Below are 14,063 nucleotides of genomic sequence, written 5' to 3'. Positions count from 1 at the left end.
TTTAGGTGTTTAGCTTTATCAACCTGCTTGGAGGGAGGGAGAGAGCTCTTGGATAGATTTTTTAGGAGTGGGAAATAGATTATGCATTCTCCTAATATGGAGAATTGGGGATGGAGTAAATGTGTATCACATGGGGTGTTGGGAACTTCTTTGTCTATCCCTGGCTTCCCAAAGAATCTTGCAAACACAAAAGCTTTAAAAAGTTGTTGCTTTGGCCTAGAACTGCTGCTCTTGGGGTGGAAAAAATCGATTCAAAGGAAAATCCCCAAGATGCAGTCCTATTGGACTCAGTAGTACTTTTGAGATAACATTTGCAGGATTGCACTATTAATAAATCATAGAAAGAAAGCCAATGTAATGTTTTAAAAATTATTCATGACTTTTCATAGAATCATAGAATCATAGAATCATAGAATAGTAGAGTTGGAAGAGACCTCAAGGGCCATCTAGTCCAACCCCCCGCTAAGAAGCAGGAAATCGCATTCAAAGCACCCCCGACAGATGGCCATCCAGCCTCTGCTTAAAAGCCTCCAAAGAAGGAGCCTCCACCACGGCCCGGGGGAGAGAGTTCCACTGCCGAACAGCCCTCACAGTGAGGAAGTTCTTCCTGATGTTCAGGTGGAATCTCCTTTCCTGTAGTTTGAAGCCATTGTTCCGTGTCCTAGTCTGCAGGGCAGCAGAAAATAAGCTTGCTCCCTCCTCCCTATGACTTCCCCTCACATATTTGTACATGGCTATCATGTCTCCTCTCAGCCTTCTCTTCTGCAGGCTAAACATGCCCAGCTCCTTAAGCCTCTCCTCATAGGGCTTGTTCTCCAGACCCTTAATCATTTTAGTTGCCCTCCTCTGGACGCTTTCCAGCTTGTCAGCATCTCCCTTCATCTGCGGTGCCCAAAACTGGACACAGTATTCCAGGTGTGGTCTGACCAAGGCAGAATAGAGGGGGAGCATGACTTCCCTGGATCTAGACGTTATTCCCCTATTGATGCAGGCCAAAATCCCATTGGCTTTTTTAGCTGCCGCATCACATTGTAGGCTCATGTTTAACTTGTTGTCCACGAGGACTCCAAGATCTTTTTCGCACACACTGCTGTCAAGCCAGGCGTCCCCCATTCTGTATCTTTGATTTCCATTTTTTCTGCCGAAGTGAAGTATCTTGCATTTGTCCCTGTTGAACTTCATTTTGTTAGTTTCGGCCCATCTCTCCAGTCTGTCAAGATCGTTCTGAATTCTGCTCCTGTCTTCTGGAGTGTTAGCTATCCCTCCGAGTTTGGTGTCATCTGCAAACTTGATGATCGTGCCTTCTAACCCTTCGTCTAAGTCGTTAATAAAGATGTTGAACAGAACCGGGCCCAGGACGGAGCCCTGCGGCACTCCACTTGTCACTTCTTTCCATGATGAAGACGACGCATTGGTGAGCACCCTTTGGGTTCGTTCGCTTAGCCAATTACAGATCCACCTAACCGTAGTTTTGTCTAGCCCACATTTTACTAGTTTGTTTGCCAGAAGGTCGTGGGGGACTTTGTCGAAGGCCTTACTGAAATCTAGATATGCTACATCCACGGCATTCCCTGTATCGACCCAACTCGTAACTCTATCGAAAAAAGAGATCAGATTAGTCTGGCATGACTTGTTTTTGGTAAATCCGTGTTGACTATTAGCAATGACCGCATTTGTTTCTAAGTGTTTGCAGACCACTTCCTTAATGATCTTTTCCAGAATCTTGCCTGGTATTGATGTGAGGCTGACCGGACGGTAATTGTTTGGGTCGTTCTTTTTTCCCTTCTTGAAGATAGGGACCACATTCGCCCTCCTCCAATCTGCTGGGACTTCTCCTGTTCTCCAAGAACTCTCGAAGATGATTGCCAGTGGTTCTGAAATAACTTCCGCTAGTTCCTTCAATACTCTTGGATGTAGCTGATCTGGCCCTGGGGACTTGAATTCGTTTAGAGTGGCCAGGTGTTCCTGGACAACTTGTTTCCCTATTTGGGGTTGGATTTCCCCCAATCCTTCGTCCATTCCATGTTGCTGAGGTTGAAGATGGCTTTCTTTTTGTGAGAAGACCGAGGCAAAGAAGGCATTAAGCAGTTCTGCCTTTTCCCTATCCCCTGTCACCATCACCCCATCTACTCCTTGCAGTGGCCCTATCGCCTCCTTTTTCTTCCTTTTTCTACCAACATAAGCAAAAAAACCTTTTTTGTTGTTTTTTATGTCCCTGGCAAGCCTGAGCTCATTTTGCGCTTTAGCCTTGCGAACCTTTTCCCTACAGGAGTTGGCTATACGTTTGAATTCTTCTTTGGTGATTTCTCCCCTTTTCCACTTCTTGTGCATGTCACTTTTGAGCTTTAGCTCAGTTAGAAGTTCTTTGGACATCCATTCTGGCTTCTTTGCACTTGTCTTATTTTTCTTCTTTGTTGGCACTGTTTGCATTTGCGCCTTGAGTATTTCACTTTTGAAAAACTCCCATCCATCCTTAACTCCCTTGTTTTTTAATATCGGCGTCCATGGAATGCCGCTCAGTAATTCCTTCATTTTTTGGAAGTCAGCTCTCTTAAAGTCCAGAATGCGTGTTTGACTTGTCTTAGTTTCAGCATTCCTTTGTATTGCAAACTGCAGGAGCACATGGTCACTTGCCCCTAAGGATCCAACCACTTCAACTGTATTGATCAGGTCTTCCACATTTGTTAAGATTAGATCAAGAGTTGCTGATCCCCTTGTTGCCTCTTCTACCTTCTGGACCATAAAATTATCTGCAAGGCAAGTGAGGAATTTGTTGGACTTTGTACTCTTGGCTGAGTTTGTTTTCCAGCAGATATCGGGATAATTGAAATCGCCCATGACTACTATATCTCTTCTTTGTGCCTGTTTGGTCAGCTGTTGACAGAAGGCTTCATCAAGTCCTTCATCCTGACTCGGAGGTCTGTAGTAGACACCCACGACAAGATCTTTTTGAGTCCCGGTTCCCTTGATTCTTATCCAGATGCTTTCAAGCTGGTTTCCCGGATTACAGTCTTGCATTTCTTCTGCAACGTAACTGTTTTTGACATATAAAGCTACTCCCCCTCCTCTCCCCTTTGTTCTATTTATGTGAAAGAGGTTATAGCCCTCAATGGTTAAATTCCAGTGATGGGAGTCATCCCACCAGGTTTCAGTGATGCCTATGACATCGTATGTGTGGTGCTGTGCTAGGAGTTGGAGTTCGTCTTGCTTATTTCCCATGCTCTGAGCATTAGTGTAAAGACATGTAAGCCCCTGTGACCTCCCCTCGAACTGTTTATTTGGGATTATTGTGCTCTCTGTACTTGGTCCTTGCTGTGTTTGTGCAGCCCTCCGTTTAGCCTTACGGCGGTTCCCTGTGGTCGTGGGTAATATAGTGTTCGCCAGGCTGTTGTTCCCCTCCCCCAGTGGATTTAGTTTAAAGTGTGCCTGATGAGGTTTGTGAGTCTGTGTGCAAAAAGATGTTTTCCTACTTGTGTGAGATGCACCCCATCGCTTGCCAGTAGTCCATCCTCTTGGAAGAGTAGACCATGGTCAAGGAAGCCAAAATGCTCCTCTTGACACCATTTTCTGAGCCAGTTATTGACCTGTACTATTTTTCCGGCCCTTGTAGAGCCATGTCCTACAACGGGGAGGAGGGATGAAAAGATCACATGTACATTATACAGTTTTAGCTTTGTTCCCAGAGCTCGAAAATCATTTGTGATCTTTTGAAAAGTATGCCTAGCGGTGTCATTGGTACCTACATGAATCAACATAAGGTGGGGAGGGTGATGGGGCTTTAGGAGCCTGCTGAGCCTCTGAGTGATATGGTGTATTTTTGCCCCCGGGAGGCAGCATGTTTCTCGAGCCATCCCATCCGGTCTGGAAATGATGGCTTCCATTCCTCTAAGGAGGGAGTCACCTACTACCAAGACCTGTTTCCTTTGAGGATTGACAGGGTCCCTTTTGTGCAAGACAGTGTGTATGTCCCCTGAAGAGTGTTCCTGTTGAAGTGAATCATGTAGGTGTAAAGTGTTGTCCTCCTCCTCAACATCCCCAGTGCATTCATCAATGACAATCCATTGAGATACATCCGAGAGCCCATTACTCTCCCAAGGATGTTCCTGTTGCTCCTGGTCTATGATTGGGGATGGAGCATTTGCATGATTACATAAGTGTGACTGTGGTGATGCACTGTCCCTGTCAGGGCTATCCCCTGCGCATTGATCCAGGATGGTCCACTGAGTGGTATCTAAGAAACTGTGGTCCTCCACACAAAGTGGAAAATGTCTACATTTTTTCTCTTTACAGACAGAATAACATCAACTTTGCAAATAATTTTGGAAGTTGTGCCAACAGAGGAGAATTCAAGATCATGATATTTTGCTGCTGGAAAAAACGGTGTTCAGCAAACATCCAGAATCTTCATCATCTGAGGAAAATGCTCTCTCAACTTTTCTGGAAAACATGGAAAATAATGAGCATCAGTTTTAAACAGATACTTGATAAGAACTATATATGGAACTGTTTTATGGTGTCAAAGGTTTTTATATGTGGTCATCCAATACTATAGATATAGGCAATGGCCTTGAATGGAGAAGCTATAAAATCTTTGTGGAACAAAGTGTACCTTTTCCTTTTATGAGGCCAGAGACAATGTGATATTTACAATATTATGTCATACAAGGAATCTAGTTTTCCACATTGATGAATTTTATTATACTGTAAAAGAACATTTGTTTTAAAAATGTTCAAGATAACTCAAAGTAAGGTGGGTGATGTGTGCATTTGTGTATTGAGTCTGAAGAAAGCAGGAGTAAAAATGTAATATCATTGCAAAAGTACTCCTTCCCTTTTCATTATCACTCTTTTCTGTTTCATTGAGAACACTTTGGCACAGAAATGTCTGCACTCCATTTAGCTTCCCAATTGTTGGATGTATGAAAAAGGGCACACGGATATTTTAGGTAAACAGCAATAGATGCACAGAGAGGTGCCATCTTTATGACCAGTGCTGACATAGCTATAGCAACATCCAACATGATATAACTTGAATAAGTTTGTGCCATTGTACTATCTCTGTTATAAATCAACATGGATATGGATATCATACATTGTGTCAGGTGTACTGGACTGTGCTGATAGGGTTCTTTCATATGATGCATGTAGCTCACCCTGCCTCATTCATATAGCTTTAGCTATTGTGGAGTGGGGAAAAAGACATTGTCTTCCACCTGTAACTAGGAATGTGAAACACCTCTAGTTGCATTCTTCCAAAATCTAACCTGCCTTGGTTTTTTTCTTCATTTTACATGTTTTGTCTGATGTATGCATTTTATCCACTGTTAAAGGATATTTGCATTCCATTTTAGCCATTCATATTTAAAAATATGTGCATTGTTTTGTGTGCAATTTATTTTTCTGAAATGGTCAATAAGCTTTGCAGTTTGGTGAATCCTTGAGGTGTGTCTCTTCATGCAATGAGGCTTAGAAGGTATTAAAAAGCTACTTTTTTGAGGCTGTCAAATGTAGCAGTTCACCCCATCTTTACTTCCCTGTAACCTTCTCATGTTTTCATGGAGGTGCTGTGTTTTTCTTTCCACAAAAAATCAAAAACAAAAACTAAACTCCACAACGAAGAAAAACATCAGAAGAGTTACACAGTATTTTGATTTGTATCAGCAAATCATTTGGAAATCTTGAATGTTTGGTGATACCATTTTGATGACTGAAATAATTTATTTTTTAAAGCTTGCCCCAGTGCTTTTGTGCCCTACTTCATGTTTGTAGCCTAAACACTAGGTTAGTGTTGTTTCAAAAAAAGCAGCTATAAAAGCATAAGAAGAGCTGTGATGGGTCAGACCAATGACCTGGCTGGTCTAATGTTCTTTTTGCATTGTAACCAGCAAATGATTATGGAAAACCAGAATGTAGAATGAGTGCAATATTCTTTAGCAATTGGTATACAGAGGATGCATGATATCCCTGAAACTGAAGGCAATATATCAACTCTCAGATAAGGTTTATCTCCATGATCTCCCAGTTGTACCAGATTAGAGTATGTGGTTATCTTTAATTGATTTGGGCTGTATGAGCGCAACTGTGTGAGATAGTTCATGTTACCAGCACACTTCATGTCACTAGCACAACACCAATATATTATTGCTGCATGGTGTAATACCTTAACCAAAATGTAGACTAGAAACCCATAGAATTTGGACCATAGGAGACATTAATTTTTTTAGTACAATTTTTTAAAAGTGTGGTAATGTATCTTAATAGCAAATTACTATGGAATGTGCATTCATTTTGGAGACAAGAGCATTTTCCAATCCTATGAATGGCAATTTTAAAAGTTGGTTTTTTTGAATGCCACGGTTTTGAAATTTGTACCCAGAATGCAAAAAGCCACCCAATTAACTGTATGTCTCTAGTGTGGCTTTGAAAGTGCCATTGCTCCACGGTAAATTGCTTTTGAATGGTATGTTTTTAAAAAGTAATTTGTGCTAGGATGTGGGATTCTGTTTTTCCTAAGGAAAAAAGCCAAAAAAGAAAAGAAAAGGAGAAGAAAAAGAAAAAAAACCCATTAGGTGGCTACAAGCATCTGCGCTTATAGCTTTAGAAGCACTCTTGTGTTTTGCTGTAGGAAATTATTTATATACTGTACACTAAAGAAAATGTGTCCCCATAATTTCTCCTTTATCATATAATATATGCTTTTTACATATTAAATTTTTAAAATCTCTAAAGCAAGTAGCCATTATTATGTGACAAATTGTATTTTGTGTGAAGCAGAGGACATTTTTAAATTCTGTTACATGGTAAAGCTTGCTATTTCAGTAGCTACCTCATGACAAGATAAAAAAAAAGCTGAGAATAAGATGCGACTTTGACTTGCTGATCCTGACATTTTTTTTATCTTGCCTGGTCATAAATTTGTGCCATCATCATACTTACATCACTGGGATGCATGGCTATGGAAAGGATACTCTTTGCTAAGCTCCTTCTCCAATCAGCACAGTTTGGAGATAGATCTGCAAATCCTTCCAGTTACCTTGGAGTTTCCTTGACTGGGCTTGCATGCTATACTAAGCCAAGCTTCCTTAGGAATCCAAGTTTATTGTTTACAAGCGGTGTGCTAGTACATGCTACTTGTTAATTCTTGACACATCTAAGCAAAACATAGATATCCCATTTATAGTTTGCTAAACCTAATACTCTTGCCTTGCTTCTCCCTGACAAGCCAGAGAAAGAAACCAACAAAGCCACAGGTTATTTCATGGCTTTATGCCTACTCCAAATTTTATGATGACTATCTGTCAATAGAAGCTTAATGGTTTATTTAACTGGTCCTGGATTGGATTGATTGTGGGTCAATCCTTCCCAAACTCTGCCAGTATTCAAAGTTGACCATATTGGGTCTGTGTACCAAGTGTGGTCTAGATCTATCGTTGGCTGGTCATCGCCTGGCTGCAGTGCTCTCTGGATGGGGGTGAACTGCTTCAACTCCCAGATTACAGGGGCAATTGTCCCAAAACTTCTGCCAGTATCCACAACAGGCAATGTTGAGTCTGTGTGCCAAGTTTGGTCCACATCTGTCGTTGGCTGGGTTCACTGCTCTTTGGAAGCATGTGAACTACAACTCCCAAAATCAAGGCCCATCCCCACAAACCCTTGTAGTATGGTCAGTTGGTCATGAGGCTTCTCTGTGCAAAGTTTGGTCCCGGTCTATTGTTGGTGTGGGCCACTGTTTCTCTGGATGTAGATGATCTATAACTCCCTTTTCCCCAAACTTGTCCAATATGTTCTTTTGGTTATGGGGAATCTGTGTGCCAAGTTTGGTCCTGGTCCATCATCGGAGGGGTTCGGAGTGCTAATTCATTGCAGGTGAACTACAAATCCTAGTACCTACTACTCCCAAATGTCCAGGCCAGTTCCCCTCAAAATCCACCAGTATTCAAATCTGGGCACATGGGGTATGCATGGCAAGTTTGGTCCAGACCCATCATTGTCTGGGTTTATAGTATTCTAGGTGTAGGTGAACTACAACTCCTCTAAATTCCCCAGTAGGAGTCACAGTGCTCTGACTTGATGCAGGGTGAACTACAGCTTCCACCATGTGGAGTCAATCCCCCAAACTCCTCCTCTGCTGTGTTTGTTCTGCAGACAGATTTGAAAGGGAAGGGCAGTAGGCAGGGTCATGCAAATTCCACACCAATGGAGAACCCTGGGATGCCTGCCTGTGGTGGAGAAACATGCAAAATCTAGGATGAAATGGTCCCCAAATGAAAGCATTTCATGGGTGGTGGTTCGTAGTGTTTGGGAAGGACATTGGCAGGGGTTGGGCTACATGTTCATGGAGCTCACTGTAACCACAATATCAGTGGACGGGAGTGACTTGGTGGCTCCTCAGCACTGGGAACTATAGCCAGTTGTGGAGGTTGGAGGCTGTCTGTGTGAACAGACACCTGTGCCACATACACACATACAGGTTTTCACTTTTATTATGGATATAGATATAGATTTGAATGCGTCAGGTGGCATTTTCCCTATTTAATGTGTTCCTTTAGTTTCAAAAAAGCAAACACCTTCTCTACTGTATGTCTTTTAATCTAAGTATTAAAGTATTAAAATGGACAATGATCCCAATTGGTGTTTCATAATGTCAACAACATGGTGATACGTTTCTCGTTTTCTGAAGTTTCTTGGTTTTCCTTTTTCCTTTTTTTGTTTTGTTTTTCATTTGGAAGCATAACATTTAAAAATGTTTTAGACATCACTTTTTTTAGTAAGATTAGTGCCCCCCTAGCAGGCACTGGGCCCTTAGAGAAATTGCCTCCCTCATTAATTGTGCCAGTTTCACATTCTGTGCGCCATGAATAAATTTATAAAGTAATAGTACGACTTTTAGAAAAACACATGGGAGATGTATTATTCTAATTAATAATTCCATGGCATGAATATTTACAATCATGATAATAATATAAACCTATATTAATGAGATACCCACAATCTGATATAACTAGGACAGCAGGTTCGATAGGGAGTAAACAATGCTTTATGTAAGACCAATGGTTATTGTTAGGCAGTGTACCAGAGAGATGAATCCAAAGGGCTCTAACATGGTGTGAAGTGAACACAACTCAAGTTTTAGATTGGGGATTGTGCTGTAGCCATAATGTAGCTTCCATACGGGATAAAATATTATTGTCTATGCATTGTATACAAAACATTTATGCAAACTTCTCTTTTGGCCCCATTTTCCTTTTATTTCAGCAGAGCTTCCTGTTAGTCCCAGCAATCTCCCTGGGAGAGACTTGAGTGTGGGCAATGCTTGTCAGGCGGTCAATACTCTTCTCTCCCTGCCATTCCTCTGCTTAAAATTGCTTCTACTGGTTTGACAGACCCATAGTTCTGCTGTCCATCTCTAGTTAAAAGCTATATATGTGAGTGCAGACTTAATTAAATACATTCATGCAGAACTACAGGAAGAGGTATCTATCTACCATTTGTATCAACAAGACCTTAGAGCCCAATCTGCTAGAAATGCTTATGGCAGAAACGAATCCTGCAAGTTCTATCCATCTCCATTTATCACCTACTGTATCTATTCTCAGCTGCCTTACACATTTTGTAGTGTTGGTCCTGAGCACAGCTAAAATAATCTGATGCTGTCACTACGTTTACTATTGCTGATTCAGCCATGTAAAATAATGTGCCATCAACAGTAAGCAACACAATATATTATGCTTATCTTTACTCACGTGCAATAGTATGAGAATTGGTAAAATGATGACTGGTGTATGTTAAATTGCTGCAAATTAAACTAACTTTTGCATAGGTAAGTAGTGAGGAAAATGTAACATTCAGATGCTATTAGGTTACAACTTCCAGCATTCTTCACAATTGTTTCAGCTGTCTAGGTCTAATGGGTTTTGGTCCAGGCACATCTGGAGTGTTGCACTTTGCCCACTTTAGCATAGGACAGAGGACATACACTGGTCACAGTCACATAGTTCTAAGTGTGGTGCTGTAAATGTAAGGCAAAAGTTTAATAATAGGCAATATATGATAAATGGACTTTTGTGGTGTACACCTATACTCTTAGTGCTCCTAAGTTAATGCACAGGACTGCTCCTGAAACATAGACAGGTTTGTGTATTTTAAATAAGCTACAGGTCAGTTTACATTTTGATTCAAGGGACATGTACTTTGAAGGTAATTCCACTATTTTTGACAGAATATTTTTAATTGAGACTTGCACTAGTTTCTGGTTTTCAACTATAGTGAGTCCTTGGAATCCAGTAGGATTTGGTTCCAGCACCCTCCCCTCCGTAGATATCAAAATTCTCAAATTGCACTATATCCATTGGTGTAATCAAATGGTGCCACCTATATAAAATATGAAAATAAAATTTGGTTTTTGGAATTTAAAAAAAGAATGTTTTCAAACTGTGAATGATTGAATCAGTGGATTCAGAATATGTGGGCTCAGAGGGCCAACTGTAAGCATCCTATCATTTATACTTTAAATAGAAGGAGTTAAACTTCAGTATTAATCCAAACATGAGCACCAGCCCCCAGAGACTAGACTTAATGTCAGGGGAAAACCTTTACCTTTACTATTAATCCAAACAAAGCCAGTCAATTTATTGAAATGTGACATGTTTCTCAACACCAAAATTTGTTCAATTGATTTCAATGACTCTGTTCTGGTTGAGCCTGAAATCCCCTGATATCAGGAATGGAAAACTTAGATTTTTTCAATTCCATTGTGTTCATTTATATTTCACCATTACTGAATTTTCATCACATTGAGAGGAGCTTAAGAGAATGAGGCAGGGAAGATAATTTTATCAGTAAATAAACTATCTGCTCTTGGTCATCATATTATTGACTGACTGTCATGTGTCTAAATTACACAGTGGAAAGTGAACTTTGGAAATGTTTGCTTACCTAATTATGAAATAAAATCAATGGTCTACACGTATCATATGACCAGCAAGTTCAACACCAAGTCATGTTTTTTTAAAGCTATTTTAATTTTTTAAAAGAAAATTAGTCATGGAAAATCCACAATGAAACCAAAATGATTTTAAAAACAGTGTCCATCTGACAGTATTGAAATATGCTAATATTTTTAAAGTGATCTTACCAGTAACTGGACAAGATGCTATAAGGAGAATGCTTACTTTTTTATGGACATAATGTTCATAGGACATATTGTAAACCAATATCAATCAGCTTATTAACAAGGCATCATATTATTGAAGGCAAGAACAATATGTTTGAATAGAGAACTTTTATACACTGACATCTCACTAACCATGTTTCTACTTTTTAAAAATGCATCTTATGAACTCTCAGCAGCCCCTTATATTGCCCCTTTCAAACAATTTCATTATCAGTTGCATTCTGTGTGTTTCTAGTGCTTCCTCATACAGAATAGTGTTTTCCGAACTCTGGTCTTCCAAGTATTTAGGGCTTCAGCTCTCAGAATTCCTGGTCAGTGGCCAAGACAGCTGAGACTGCTGGGTACTGAAGTCCAAAAGACCTGGAAGACTAGAGTTTTGGAATAATTGATACAGAGGATTTCTAAGTATAGAATCTACATATCTGGGTAGCACTGTTCAATAAAAGGCGCATGCCACCGAAGAACAAAAGGTAGAGATTAGTGCTACATATTAAGTGATGGATCAAATCAGCATCCCCTCCAATCTGGTTCTACCCAGAATACCCGGATGACACTCATGTTGACCAAAAGTATGCTACACCTTACTGTATGTGATAGAGAACCTGTGAACTCACAACATTGTTCTGTTAAGCTAGCCCTGTATGTATTAGTTGTTGAGTATGGGTGATTTTAAATCTGTATTATGGAATACTTTATAACCACTGACTGGCCAGATCTCTCACAGATCTCCATTTCTTATATCATCTTCCAAGTGTCATAAGATTTTTTGTGAAGATTTTCTTCCTTTAGCTTTCATCTTTACATTATTTAATAACAAAGAAAAGGGGGTTTCGGGGCATTTGTGCCCCTTATGCAATGTGTCCTTAAAGAGTCTTGAATTGAACCTACCTATGCTGCAATGTTTCTGGCATCAAGCAAAAATGTTCACCCAGAGGTTTTAATTTGCTGTGAACCTTTTATTTCTTATAAAACATTTTATTTGCTTTTTTATTCTTTGTTAAAGATTTTCCGTGCTTTATTGTTTTATTATTTTGCTTTATTGTGTTGTAATATAATTGACTGTACACCACTCTGAATTCCCAGTAGGATGAAGGATGGCATAGAAATGTTTTAAACTAACAAAGAAATAAATAAAAAAATACCTGTGCAGAGCATGGAACTTGTATGATTTACTGATGAGAAATGTTTGCCATGAAATGATCAGTTTGATTCTGCCTCCATTTTCTTATCCCTGCACCCACATTTTAAGATCTTGTTCATTTATGTGTATGGTTAGCTGTGGATAGTGATGTAAGTTTTCATATCCAAGACTATGCAGTTTTAGATATTGTGGGTGAGGAGCCATATTTGAAACTAGGTTACAATTCCTGGCACATGTGGTAATATTCATCTATATCAGGAATGTAGCTTTCAAGATGTTGCATGCCTACAAGTCCCAGCAGCCCTAGTCCATGATGAGGAATGCTCAGAGTTGAGTATCTGATTCAGAGTTTAGATCCTATGAAACATTCATGTGGCAACGCTAGGTAGCAGAGGACAAAAATTCACAGAACATTAAGACATGGTGCTTCCTAAATCACACAAAGTGCTACTGATAGATTATGAATAATAACAATAACTTTATTCTTATATCCCATCACCATCTCCCTGAAGGGACTCAGGGTGGCTTACAGATGGCACAAGGTGCCTAAAAACAACATAAACGTCAACACAATATAAAATACAATAAAATAAAATACATGCAACATATAAAACATCAGTGCAGACTCAACCAAGCTGCGATCATCTAACTGTGGTGGTAAATTAATTCCTTATGTAGCAGTATGAACTCTGCATTACTTAACAGACCAACAAAGTGTTCATTTCTGCAGTACGTAAGCATCTTGTATTACTTGCTACTGGAAACTTCTCATCACAATTACACAAGAGGAAACCATCTTAGCTCTTTTCTCCCTTTGAATCCTAGTTTAAATAAGAACATTTAAGACATTTTTTTCTAATCAAGAAGAAAGATTTGAAGGACACCGTGAACAGAAAAAATTAAATAATTCTACAGTAAATATATAGAGTATAATGAAATTCCCATGTTCAAGTGCAATTTCTAATCAAAGGATTGAATAGCATAATTCTCTGGATCAACAGATGGATAAAGCCCCTTTTCTGGCCTATTCTCATACATATAACTGTGCAATAAAGATGTAATTAGGTTTTATTGTATTGCCATTTGAATGCGGGGATTCATGCCTGCACCAGAATTAAATACTTTAAACATCCCACAGATATTTTGTTTACCTTCTTCACAGAGCAGTTGGAAAAGAGTTATGGTATTGGATGTTTTCTTCTTCTGAGTCTTTGGGTCATTTTCTTGATTGTTATCAGTGTTTGAAGACAGTGCTCGAAGGGGATATATTTGGTGCAGCAGAACCATATCAAGATGATTGAACAATAATTTCTATGTGAAAAGGATCAATCTGTAAAGATACGTATCAAAGGCAAAAAGAATTACAAAGTTGTGACAGAAAAAGATGGGGGTAGAGTGGTAGATGGAATAATCCTTCACAATATGGACAGTTTCCCAGATAGGACTTTGGGCTCATGTATCTCAAAGAGCTTAAAGAGATATGTGAGCCCAAAGTACCTTATGCCACAATCTGTCATATATACCACATTCAAAGCATGTTTTAAAACATGGTAGAGGCATGGAGTTGTTGTTCAAAAGATTGGGAATGGCAGGAGCTGTATAATGGGTAGAGTGATAATAAGCACGAATGAATTGTAGAGTGTAATTGATGCAGTAATTTCCTGGATTATAGCCATACACAACTGTTGTTCACTTTTATCCTACCTTTTCCTCAACAAGTGGCTTACAGAATATTAAAATCAGAACAAA

General features: G+C 39.6%; 1 protein-coding gene across 1 annotated transcript in view; it reads left to right on the top strand.

Annotated features, from left to right (window-relative positions):
* Positions 1 to 12,327, top strand: part of slc7a11 (solute carrier family 7 member 11) — an 84,062-nt gene extending 71,735 nt beyond the window's left edge. The window contains exon 12 of the mRNA XM_003221678.4: positions 4,291 to 12,327. Within this exon, the coding sequence (XP_003221726.1) occupies positions 4,291 to 4,358 (68 nt within the window). The 3' untranslated portion in view covers positions 4,359 to 12,327. The remainder of the gene's footprint in view (positions 1 to 4,290) is intronic.
* Positions 12,328 to 14,063: the final 1,736 nt, after the last annotated feature.

This window comes from Anolis carolinensis, chromosome 5 (genome assembly GCF_035594765.1).
Source record: "Anolis carolinensis isolate JA03-04 chromosome 5, rAnoCar3.1.pri, whole genome shotgun sequence".
In the NCBI taxonomy this organism is placed as follows: Eukaryota; Metazoa; Chordata; class Lepidosauria; order Squamata; family Dactyloidae; genus Anolis; species Anolis carolinensis.
This window is presented reverse-complemented; position numbering and strand designations above follow the sequence as displayed.